The sequence below is a fragment of the Polypterus senegalus genome, chromosome 10, assembly GCF_016835505.1.
Source record: "Polypterus senegalus isolate Bchr_013 chromosome 10, ASM1683550v1, whole genome shotgun sequence".
NCBI lineage: Eukaryota > Metazoa > Chordata > Cladistia > Polypteriformes > Polypteridae > Polypterus > Polypterus senegalus.
The window spans coordinates 107,765,586-107,778,831 of NC_053163.1; the positions used below are offsets into that span (position 1 = coordinate 107,765,586).

A 13,246-nucleotide genomic window follows, 5' to 3' on the forward strand; every position below is an offset into this window, starting at 1 on the left:
GGTCCAAAACAATGCGTTCCTTATTCCTTGTTGATTTATTCTATGCATTGTACTTTCAGACAAACATTTATTGCCCGTCTGCACAGACAGCCCACCTCTATGACTAAAGACAAAACCAAACCTGTTTGATTATATCAGAGCGACTACTTGGAGTGAATCGCTGGGCATGTTCCATTATGTGACTTAGTTCACAGGAGCATGTCAGATTCAGACAAAGAGGCTATGACTGAAAATAGCTGAAAAAGTCACATAATGTGACAAAGCCTTAAAATAGCGCAAGTCCTCTATTTCACCACCCAGTGCTCTAGGTGTAAAACTTGGAAACAACCCTGCTGTCTCTAGAGTACATTCTTGAAGAGCTAACTCTGCATCGAACTTCTTCTAAACCAGACCCTTTCAATACAGCAAGTGGCTGTTTTCAGTCTATCTATCTATCTATCTATCTATCTATCTATCTATCTATCTATCTATCTATCTATCTATCTATCTATCTATCTATCTATCTAATCATCTGTCAGTCAGAAGCAGAGTTGTTTAGGTAGACATTTTATTCTAGTTTGAGTTTAGATAGAGGGTACAGAATACAGATACAGAGAATACAGGATACTCAAACCTGTTTGTGTTTTACTTGTCTAAGGAATTTAGAAAATCTGAGTTCTGTTCATGAATCTGAGCTGACAGAGGGTTTGCCTGTTTGACATACTTTGCAGAGGTTTGTGTCTATGTAGTTTTTAAGAGTTGAATTCAAATAAACAGACAAAGGTGCAAATGAAAAACATAGCAGATGTCAATAACATTTCAGTCCGATCCATACAAAATTAGCTGAATTTATTAAGAAAATACAAATTAAACAGTAATAATTCAAGAAGAGTTTTCCTAAGTTGTATAATTTACAGAATATAAATAGAAGAACAAGACATCAGACCAAACAAGGAGCGCAGATATAAGTAGAAATGAATGTCTCATTAAGGTGATAACCATGTGCTCAAGTGGGGTTGCACAGTCATGAAGGACCAACGCTGGACTAAAGCAATACGCTGTATGAAGAGGAGAGCACGCTGGATTTGTTTAGTTAAGTGGTTAAGATGTTGGCCTACAACCATATGGCAGTCAGTTCAGTTCCCATCACTGACTGAAAATGTAGCCATAAGCAAGCTGCTTCAAATTCCAGCACTCACATTATAAAAAAAAAATGGTTCCCCTCATACTGGTATTTAATATCATTTATGGGTGGTTTGGTATAAAGTCCTTTAGATGAACAAAGTAAAGTGGAATATGGAGCATTGTGTGGATCTAGGGTCTTAATCAAACCACTTTGCCACCCCAGAAGCAGGCCAGTGGTCTGCAAATGCATAAACAGAATTTCAATCTGATTCTGTCTTGAGACATTTGCATAACTCGCTCTCAAATTCTTTGCAATGTATGCGCGGCTGCAACCATAATCAAGCCTTAATATGACTTTGCTGTGATCCTGTTGGCATCCTCGTCTCGAGATACAGATGGAAATTAATTCTGCTCACAAAAATGGCTTAAGACCCCATCTCCATCAAAAACTTGACTTTATAATAAGTACATGTGTTAATGTTTCAAAGTTATTCTCTGACAACTGTGCAGGGTAGATAAATGTAGGGCGCAATGTTCTGTAAGACAATATCTGCAAGAAAAACACGAAAAAAGACGCTTGCATGCAGTGGCTCTTGGAAAATGACTTGAGTAGGTCTTTTATTTTTTGGCTGGTGGCTTTGTTGACTTACATCAAAGTGTGTCTTCATTTTTTTTTTCTTTATACACTGCTATTTTTCATTTGGGTTTATTTATTTATTCATTCATTTATTTATTTATTTATTTTCTGAAACACCAGATGAATATTTCATTAAGAAGCCCTTCAAAGAGCTGAAACCTGAAATGCTGTTTGTCTTTCAAAGCCCTTCTCAATTTAAAATTGATAACCCCGGCTGCAGTACAGAATTTCCAATTTGATAATGTCTTTGTATTTTCATTACTAGTATTTTTTTTTATTATTGTTGGTGAAAAATCTTTTTAGACTCATTAAAATTTGGAAAAAAATGAATGTCACATAAATAAATTGAGGCTGCAGCCAAACGTCTCTATGCAGTCCTTGTCTAAGTTTTTTTTTGATCTTCTGATGTCATCTTTGATTGTTACACTAAGTGATTCCTGCACATTAAACTCTACATCGTCAAGGTACTGACAAGAGCCTCACTAAGTCATTTTAAATCAACCATTGCTGTCATTGCTGCCAGGCATCATTTTTTTTTGTTTGGTGTGTACACAGCAGTGTGATAAGGAAGATTTTTATATATCAACATACTTATTAATTTATTGTCTTAAGATACTTAAACTAACATGGGGTTAGAGTAGCTCGGCAATATCGGGTTCAAGCCAGGAACCACTCCTGGAAGTGACTAAAGTCCATGACACACCCACATTGTCTCCTACCGGCCAGTTTAGAGCTGTCAGGTACACTTTGTCACAAGAATAACAAGAAGACATCAAAAAGGTTTGGGGCAGCCCCCCGTATATTGTTCCATGGCTACAAAAGTGTTGTTTAGATGGGTTGTATTCAGGTTTGAGTCTAGAACAGAACTGAGCTGAGAGGGAAAATTTGGTGGCTTTAAAGGCCGGGACTGGAAGTGACATCATCTGACCCGGAACCAGAAGTGATTACATCTGGACCGGAAGTGACGTCATCACTTACACCAGTACCAAAACTGACATCATCGTTGGGGACTTAGTGGGATTTCCCATGGATGGTCTGCTGAGGATTGAGAGAGAAAGTCAGTGCAGCTCGCCACCTCCTGGTCTGGCATGGTACTACTATTATTCAGGCCCTCTAACTGCCTACCAATCGCATGTGTGTGACAACTCATTCTCAAACCCACCTAATCCAGTTCTGGGTCTCACAGGGCTGGAGCCCATTCTCTTAGTACAGGGTACAGCTAAGGAACTAGTCATGGACAGGACACCAGGCCATCACAGGGAAGCTGTCAGTCAACCTATTGATTTGTGCGCTGGGCGTATACAGCCGTATGGTATGCTAAAAAGAGCGTTTCAAGGAGCTCAGCAGAGTGAGTCTTGGTACCGACTTGTCTATCGCTATGGAGCAGCTGCTATGTACAGTATATTGGACTGGGCTCCTGGGCTTAAAGATTTGCTACTGTGCCTTGAAAGGTCTATTTTCCTGCCTTCAGTGGTCTGAATGCACACACCCACATTTCTTAATATTGGGCTGATTTGGTGGTGTTAGTTTTCACCTGCAGAAAACCTAAATGAGTAGCTACAAATCTAACTGAACTGTAAGGCAGCAGCACTGACAACTTGTGGTACTCCCACAAAGTGGGGTAGAAATGGGTGGGCTTCAACAGAGGGGTTACATACTTTATGTTGAATTTCATCTTGTGCCTGTTAAACATTATTGCTTTGTTTTTCTTTATTCTAATAAAAATAATAGCTTGATCAAGGTGGTCGTTAGAATGCTTTTATTATCAGCTTTTGCTTAAAAATTTTTCCCGTGTCCTTTCTTACTCTTTTTTTTATGTGTTTTACTTTCCATCTGGCCTGTTTTATATAACAGAATTTATTTCCATCAATTATGTTTATTTGTGTTTTAAAGAGGTTGATTTATTTTCATGTCTTAACACAATGCTGTTTTTTCTATGGATGCCGCCATTTTGTGGTCCAGCTGTTTACAACTGCAATGCAGGGACGTCTGAAAGTGTACAACACCTGACATCACCACTGAAGTGTACTTTCTGTTATTTCATGATAGTGGATATAAGCTAAGCTTCTTGTCTTTGTTTTTCTTAATTGATAATCTGGTTCTCGATCCTTCATCTTCAAATCTCTGACAATTATTTTATTAGTGTTTTGTCTTTCTTGATTAATTGATTTCTCGATTTTAACTCAATTTCTGACTATGTTTCACCTCCTGGTCCCCTGATAAATTTCCCAGTGTTGGCAGAATAGCATGTGTACAGCAAAGTTTTAATCAAACATTCAGACTTCCAAATAGATAGATCACAAACAAAAGGCAGGGTCTACACAATGCTAGCAGAAAAATGCAACAAATTGACATAGCAAAGAAAAACTACTAGATAACATAATGACTAAAACAAAACGTATACCACACTTCATCGCAGTCCAGGGTTCCAGGTTTTTGGCACTAGAACATTTTTTTTTCTTCATTTTTCCTTGATACTGATTTTTTTTTTTTCTCAAAACCAGAAAACAGAGGCACAACTTAGATGTGTTAGTGTTTTGGCAAGAAAGGAGGACACTTTTGCTTTAATAAAAAATGGCTCCAATTATTATGATTAAATTCTTTAAAGTTTTGTGCACTTTTCTAAAGCAATTACGGTCTTCTGAGTTTCATTTCATTCAATTTCTGTGGTTTGTTTTTTACCCAAAGGCTTAATTAAAAGGTTTGATACCAATGGAATCTTGTAATGAAATTCATGGGACCATAAAAATATTTTGTTATAATGGAGAATTCGTTATAACAAATTTGGGGAAAATATGTATACTATTGTGACCGGGGTTGCCGGCGATTTGCCATTTCTAATGACAGCAGCACAAGGACCACTCTGTAGCTGCTCTGCTGCATCTGGTAAACAGCAAACCAAGGGCGAAGTACTCTGTATGATCAGGCTTACCGTGTAACGTGCTTGTCGCACGATGTTAAGAACATTTACTTTGACCTGCTCTTCATTACACTCTCCTGGTCTGCCACAGAAGTGATTCCAAGCCGCTAGTGTTCCAATCTGAAGATGGGAGCTAAAGCAGGATGATTGGCCGTATCATTGCTCCTGTCTTGTGTGCTGAAGTAACAGCTCCTATTTTGAATGAAGTCTTGAGACAGTGCCTGCCTTCTCTGTACAGTAATAAAGTATCTGGATTTTCCTTGGAAACTGGGACTCACCTTTCTGTCTCTTGTGCAACTCTGTGACCCATGCTTGACAATACCTGTATAAAAAAAAAAGTACTTCTTAAACTGCAAAAAATATTATATTTGAAAATGAGACATAAGGTGTAACTTTTTAATAGAAATATAGGTATGAATACAAAATGAAAATATGACAGTAGATGTAATGTTTTTTTCAGCATAAACTGATTCAGTTTCTCCCTTTTTTTGTTCATCACAAAGAAACCTTTGAGAAGCACTATGAAACTCAAACAGTACGGTATCTGGACACAACACAACTATCCAACGCGGACATCGGTGGAGCACTGACTCGCGGTTATACCTGTATGATTTCTAGCCTACACTCTCACTGAGCCTCACCTAGACTGCCCAAGACCAGAAATTTCACAATAGACGGTCATTTTCTTTTGGTCTAATAAGAAAGAGATGACATGTTGCAGGGTTCCTGAAACTTGGCAAAAGTGAAAGTGCAGCATTAAGTATATTTTGCATCGCAATATTATCTTTGGTGGCCATTTTTGGTCAATTATATGGAAATTTACATGTTGTTAAAATGAAATCTTTTAAACACAATGTTGTATGAACGTTTGTCATAAAAAGTATTCGTTATTCTGAAAATTTAGTTACTTTGATTTTCGCTGTAATTGGATTTGACCTGTATGTTTTACATTATCTTTTAATGCCATTTTGTATGAGCAAAGGACACCATTACCTTGTGGATTTCATGTCATTCATTTACGTAGGTAATGTCTCCCACAAATTACCATGATGGTGTGATGACGACTTCATAGTCAACATGACTATTTAGGAAGAACATCTATAACATGACTGTTTAAGAATCACCCTTTTCAGTTCTAATTTATCTGACATTGGATGAAAACCTGTCAAGTCTTTGTCGAATTTTTCTTTGAATTTTCTGGCTTAAAAATATCTCTTTCTTTCTGACTTTTGATGATGATTTCAGTTTTACCCTTTTTGCTTTTATGAGAGCTAGTATTGCCTTCTGGTTAACAAACTTTGTGCATTTCTGGCTGTGTTATCTCTTCCGCCCCTTTTCAAACATCTTTCTGTCTAGTTCAGGCAGTACGGCAGTGATGTCACAATGCAATCTTACATGCACACTCATACTTTTGCATTTTTCATTTTGGTTGTCTAATTGCTGTTTATAAATTTATCTTACAATATTTTTTATTTGGGACTTTTTTATTTCTTTATTGGGACTTGTTAGGTTTTGTGTGTTGATAACATCATTACAGCCAGTGTTCAAAGACATCATTGATATTCGTCTGTGTTCATATGAATAAGAATTTGACATCATGGTGCCCATTTGATTTAAGAGTACAATTTGTATTAGGAGCTCATCTGAATTTTATTTTAAAGGTGTTCTGCAAAGATTAAACATGACATGCCTGAAGGCAGGGTTTAAAAAATGGACTAATAAATAAGAGAAAAAAAAAACAAAGCTAGCCTCAAAAGAAGAAAGCCAATGAGCTGAATTCCCACATTCTAATACCCAAGCCAGAAACCAAGAAACATGAAATGTCTTAATTCCTTAACATGAGTTATTGATAGACAAACGCACAGAAGAATCTTACTCACAAACCCAAAAACTTGAATGCTGGAGACAGCCTGCTGCCATTTGAAACAGCAGCAGCCCATAACACATCACATAACACATCATAACACATCACACTTAAAGTCACCACATGGTAGCAATGGGATGTCATCACTAACAACAACAGGGCCATGGCCTCTCAAAATGTCAGTGACAAACACAAAATACAAAATTGCTGCATGGAATCATCATAAAAATGCTAAGAAAGAAATAATATAATCACAATCTGAATTAGCCTAAGCACCAGGTGTCCCATAATGCATTGTGTTACCCACCTATTGGTATTCTGGGGAGGTTCTGCATGTTTTTCCCCACTCCATACAATATCTTGCATAATTTGTTGTCTTTACCCATTTCGCTCCTTTGGTGATGCACTTGACAAGTTCTGTCATTTCCTAGTGATTCCCACACTCCCACTGAAACATATAAAGGAACACAGCCTCAGTTTAATTTTCTCTCTTTTGTTTGAGTATTTGTGCTGAACACTGTACAGCCTTGTGGTATTCCATTGGTATATATATACGGTGGCGCAACCTGAAATTTAGGAGACCAGGTCCTCCCTGCATGGAGTTTGCATGTTCTCCCCGTGTCTGTGTGAATTTCCTCCGGGTGCTCCGGTTTCCTCCCACAGTCCAAAGACATGCAGGTGAGGTGCGTTGGTGATCCTATATTGTCCCTAGTGTGTGCTTGGTGTGGGTGTGTGCCCTCCGGTGGGCTGTTGCCATGCCCATGGTTTGTTCCTGCCTTGCGCCCTATGCTTGCTGGGATTGGCTCCAGTAGACCCCCGTGACCAAGTGTTAGGATATAGCGGGTTGGACAATGACTGACTGTTTAAAATTGTTTTCTAAACTGGCCATCTGTGTGTGACTAAATGAGCTCTTTGATGGATTGCCCACTGTTAGCTGCTGGTAAAGGCTTTGGCACATGTGACCCTGAATTGGACAAAGCGAATACAGAAAATTGATGGAGGGATGGTGTGGTGGCTTTTATAATGATAAAAAAAAAACTGAAAATGACACATTAATGGATTATCTCTCTCTCTCTTCCTTCCTCATCTAGTACACTTCAGCGCTTACCCATGATGCAATTCTTGTGATCGCAGAAGCCTTTCGCTACCTTCGGAGGCAGCGGGTGGATGTTTCCCGAAGAGGGAGTGCTGGAGACTGCCTAGCCAACCCTGCTGTACCCTGGAGCCAGGGCATTGACATTGAGCGTGCCCTCAAAATGGTAATGGACAAACCTGCTTTCAGAAGGGCATGCTGAATTTCAGACAAGGGGCATCAGAAATAGAGGTCCTACTAAAACCTTTTAATAATCATGCTGTATGAGGCAGGACAATAGCTTCTATTGTCTTCTCATTTTTTTTATAATGCTTTACTTCATAGCTTAACAGTTCAGGTAAATGATGTGGAGGTAAAAGACTCTAATTTGAGAGTAACCGAACTAGTCTTTGCGGCAGTTTTATGACAGTGAGCTGTTCAAATGCCACACAGTTTTTATCGATGTACCATTCTCTAAGGGTCACAAGACCGTGCATATGCCAATACTTAAATGAAGCATGACATTTCTTTTTAAAGGTGTCACTGACAGAAATGGCACCAAAGTAAAGCACCATCTTCATTGATCACAGGTCCCCAATGCATCGTGAACCACCAGTACCTATGACAGGCCTGGGCAGTGGTGCAGATGAGACGGTGAACAGGGAGAAAAGGGAGGGAGAAATGTGCAACTCCCCCTGTGGGAAAACAAAATTTAGGATCTGGCTCAGCCAAGAATCCTTATGCACACTTAATATAGAGTCCCTTCAGAAAGTATTTAGACCCCTTAAATTTTTATGTTTAAAGTGTATACATTCATTTTTTCCCATATCAAGGAACACTCAATACCCCAGAATGACAAAGCCTAAACAAAATTTTAGGAATTTCTGCACATTTATTACAAATAAAAACTGAAATATCATTCAGACCCTTTGCTGGGACACTTTCATTTCTATTGATCAACACTGAGATGTTTCTGCATCTTGTTTGGAGTCCATCTGTGGTCAATTTAATTGATTGGACAATAGAATAGAATAGAATAAAGGAGGCCACACAGTTGACAAGGTGAATCACAGCAAAACAAAACACCCATGAAGTTGAAGGAATTGCCTAGCAGAGCTTAGAGACAAGGATTGTGTGACAGCACAGATCTGGAGAAAGCTACAAAAAGCATTTCTGTGGCAGTGAAGGTTCTCAAAAAGCACAGTGGCCTCCATAATTCTTAAATGGAATTTGTTTGGCACAACCATGACTTTACCTAGAGTTGGCTGACTGGTCAAACTGAGCAATTGGCAAAGATGAGCTTTGGTAAGATAGGTGACCAAGAACTCGATGGTCAGTTTGGCAGAGCTCCAGAGAACCTGTCTAGAAATGGGAATAACATCTAGGCAGTCAACCGCCACTGCATTACTCTATTAATCTGGGCATTGTGACAGAGTGGCCAGACGACACATGAAAGCCCACTTGGAGCTTGCAAAAAGGCATGTTAAAAAAAACTCTCAGACTATGAGAAACGCAAGATTTTCTGTTCTGATGAAACCAAAATTGAACTGTTTGGCATTAATTCTAATCATCATGTCGAGAAACGGCAACTGTGAACCATGGTGATGGCAGCATCATGCTGTGGGATTGTTTTTCAGCAGCAGGGAATGGTGAACTAGTCAGTTCTGAGGGAAAGCTCAACAGAGCAAAGTACAGAGATACTCTTAATGAAATCTGGCTGAGTGCTCTGTTCCTCACACTGGGCTGAATGTTCACTTTCCAATATGACAATAACCTCAAGTGCAAAGCAAAGACAACACAGGAATGGTTTGGGGACAACTCTGTGAATGTTCTTAAGTGGTCCGGCCAGAGCCTAGACTTGAACCCAATCGAAAATCTCTTGTCAGACATGAATGTAGAGAAAAGCTAAGCAAAATGACACCATTTATTGGCTAACTAAAAAGATTACAATATGCAAGCTTTCGAGGCAACTCAGACCCCTTTTTCAGGCAAGATGTAATACAGAAACTGGAGTTCCCTGTGTTTATATCCACACACTAGGACAAGAAACAACAATGGTAAATTTTTAAATGAAAACTCTTAAATGTAAAAAATTAAGAGATCCATTCAGGCTAGGGTTAATTTAACAAGAGAGAGAAGAACAATGCACGGTCAAGATCTTCGGATAAGATAACTGTCCAACAAAGTCCTTTGAAGTTTGTAATGAGTTTTTCAAAACAATGTGGATCTGTAGACAAGTTGTCTGTGTCATTCTGACAGATGTTAACAATCCTTATATCTGGCCATAAAACTCTTGTCTTTATTCAAGCCATGTTGTAATGTATTCAATTTTAACATGAGTTTAACTTCCCATTCGTTTCTCTCTTGCTGTGTTTTGAAGTTGCCCATAAGCACCGTGACTTTAAAGTCCCTCTCACAGTGTCCATGGCTGTTGAAGTGGGCCGCTACAGGAACATCTGTGTTGCCATGTTTAATGTGGAACCTGTGTAAATTCATTCTCTGGCAGAGTGTTTGTCCAGTTTCTCCCACATAAATTGTAGTGTCAGGACATTTCATGCAGAGAATTAGGTAGACAACATTAGATAATCTGCAGGAAAATAATCCCTTTATGTGATGTTCAAGTCGGCAGTGTGGTATAACTATGCGGTCTGTATTATAAATGTAGGCACACGTTTTACATCTTTTCTGTAGGCAGATAATGTGCCATTTTCTGTTGGTTCACTTAGGGAGCTTTGGACAATTCGTTGCTGAAGGTTTGGTGGTTGTCTGTATGTTAAGAAGGGCGGTTCAGGAAATACATTTTTCAGTGTTTGGTCGTTGTTTAGCATTGGCTGAAGTTCTTTTATAATTTTTTGAAGTGTTTCAAGATGTGGGGTGTAGGTGACAGCAAGAGGGATGCGGTCCTTGTTGTCTTTGTTTTTATATTCCAGAAGGTTGTCTCTGGGTATGGCAGTAGCTCTTCTTATTTGAGTGTCTGTCGTTTTGGGGGTATAACCTTGTCTGAAAAAATCTTGTCTGAGCTCCTGCAGTTGTTGATCCCGGTCTATCGGGTCTGAGCAAATACGAATGTGCCATATTGCTTGGCTGAAAATAATGGAGCGCCTTATATGCTTGGGGTGGAAGCTGTCACTTCTTAGGTAGGTCCGTCTGTCTTTGGTTTGTGAAAAACAGAAGTTATAAGGGTGTGGTCTTTCAGTTGAACGGTGGTGTCAAGGAAGCAGACTTCTGCTTTTGAGACATGAAAAACAGTCCAAAGATGGTATCCATCCAACCTGATGGAGATTTAAAGGATCTGCAGAAAAGAATGGCTGACCTGGATCCCTAAATCCAGAGGTACAGAGCTTGTCCCATCATACCCAAGATCATACTCCAGGCTGTAATCGCTGCCAAAGGTGCTTCAATGAAGCGCTGAAGGAAGAGTCTGAATACTTGCCTCAATGGGATATTTCATTAACTGTTTTAGTTTTTTTTATTTTAATCAACTTGCCCAAAATTCCTATAATCCCGTTTTTGTTTAGTCATTCTAAGATATGGAATGTTGTTTGATGAGGGATAAATAGAATTTAAATGATATTAACATAGTGTTGCAGCATAAATACACTTTTCCAAAATACCCACTTCCATTTTAATAGAAAATACTATAGACAGAAAGAAGGCTTTCCAAGGGGATCTCCGTTATCAGGACTCCTAGCTACCGACTACCCCAAGATATTTATTAAACAACGCCTATATAGGTGACGCCCCAAGACCTTAGCAAACAGTTGACTCTAACCTGGTCCCTCATCTCACTTACCATACCTCCCTTATCATTGTGTAAAGTCAAAGTACAGCACACATCCTGTCCAGATCTGGGACCAAGATAGTGCATTAATTGACAGACACTTTATGGACTGTAAGTTTCAAAGCCGAAAGCAAAAAGTCAACCGAAGAGACAAGAAACACAGTTTACAGCATTCCATGCAGTGCATACCCAGTGGTATATGTAAGACAAACATGTAAACGACGTATACAGGAACATCACGATGCCATCAGAAGGAAAGACCCCATGGTCTCTGGTTTACACACATACAAGTTCCACTGGACACAAATTTAACTGGGACTCTGTGAAAATAAAATTCAGGGCCAATACTAAGAGTGCCAGAGAGCTGGCTAAATCATGGCCCTCTAATGAAAACGCCATTAACAAACACTTGAACTTGAACCCAGCATATGCAGCCGCTTAAAAAGAAAAACATCCAAATAATAAAAAGACTTTATGAGCAATACCTTCCCAGCCCCACTTTACTAATCCACTCTTCACCAGTTATATATTGCCTTTGATTCCTGTATGTCTAATCATATTTCTCTGATGATGACATCTGGCAGGATGTCGAAAGCTTAGGAATAAAAAGCTATTTCAAGATATGTGACTCATTCCCTTCCTTTGTGGATCTCTAGCTACAAATATGTATTCACTTCTGTATATATATATGTGTGTGTATGGCAGCACCAAGGAGGCAATGGATAGACAGCAAGTAAAATGTGTGGTAAGTATTAGTCTGAAGTTCCTGAAGCAACAATTTCTTCAGGCATATGTGTTTCTTATTCTGAATAAATGAACATGTTACTTAATCTTAAAGAAGGATTCACTCATTCACATACAGAATCATGGGGGACTGAAGCTCATGCCTGTAGAGTCAGGTGCACTACACGAACCCACCTTGCCTAACCATCACTGCCAGAAAACCCCCAATTAACTCAGATTCCTCCATCGCTGCCAGTTCACTTTTGGTACACCACACATAGAAGGCTGTACTGCCCCCTAGTGGCTCCTATTTGCTGTCTCTCTGCCAGCATAGCCTTCTCTCTTTGGTTGTTTGGCAGACTTCAGTCTACCCACTGCCTGCTTAATGCTGCCCTTGCCCCTTCATTTTATATATATATAAGAATACAATAAAAAAACACTGCGGTGGGTTGGCACCCTGCCCAGGATTGGTTCCTGCCTTGTGCCCTGTGTTGGCTGGGATTGGCTCCAGCAGACCCCCGTGACCCTGTTCGGATTCAGCGGGTTGGACAATGGATGGATGGATAAAAAAACATGCAAGAACCAGGGGAAATACTTATTATGACTGTATAACTTCTCCCTAGCAATAAAGAAATTTTGTGAGATCAGTTACAGAAATGCTGATTAATTTACTTAATTAATTTTAGTCTTGCAAGGTATATATAATTGTGATATTTAAATGTATTTCAGAGAACCACATATAGTTTTTGGATATGGTTTTATGGGGTCACCAGAGAGCAATGACATTTTGTTCGTTGTGATTGTTGCAGAGAGGTAATTAAATTTGTGATGCCTTAAATTATGTAAGATTTTTCTTCATGCATTCTACTATAAGTCTCACTTAAAGGGCTGTTTGCTGTGTCACATTGTCCAGATCTTTGTAATAAAAGCTGGCATTCATTTGGATGACATTGTCAATTCTGCCATCATGAGTAGATACCCTAATTATAATGGCGTCAATCCAAAGCCTTTGTACCATCACGGTGTGTGTTGTTCAGGCAATATCGTTAAACCATTTTATTTTTTTTTTCCTTAATGTGATCATTAAGGTTCAAAATTCATGGAATGTCCCTTCTCCTTTCACATAACAACTTTCAGGTTCATTA

General features: G+C 39.1%; 1 protein-coding gene across 4 annotated transcripts in view; it reads left to right on the forward strand.

Moving 5' to 3' along the window:
* The window catches only part of LOC120537396 (glutamate receptor 3), a 389,304-nt gene that overhangs the window by 282,505 nt on the left and 93,553 nt on the right, over window positions 1-13,246 (forward strand). For all 4 annotated transcript variants that reach the window (XM_039766306.1, XM_039766307.1, XM_039766305.1 and 1 more), the window contains exon 7: window positions 7,617-7,784. In XM_039766306.1, coding sequence (XP_039622240.1) covers window positions 7,617-7,784 — 168 coding nt within the window. The remainder of the gene's footprint in view (window positions 1-7,616; window positions 7,785-13,246) is intronic.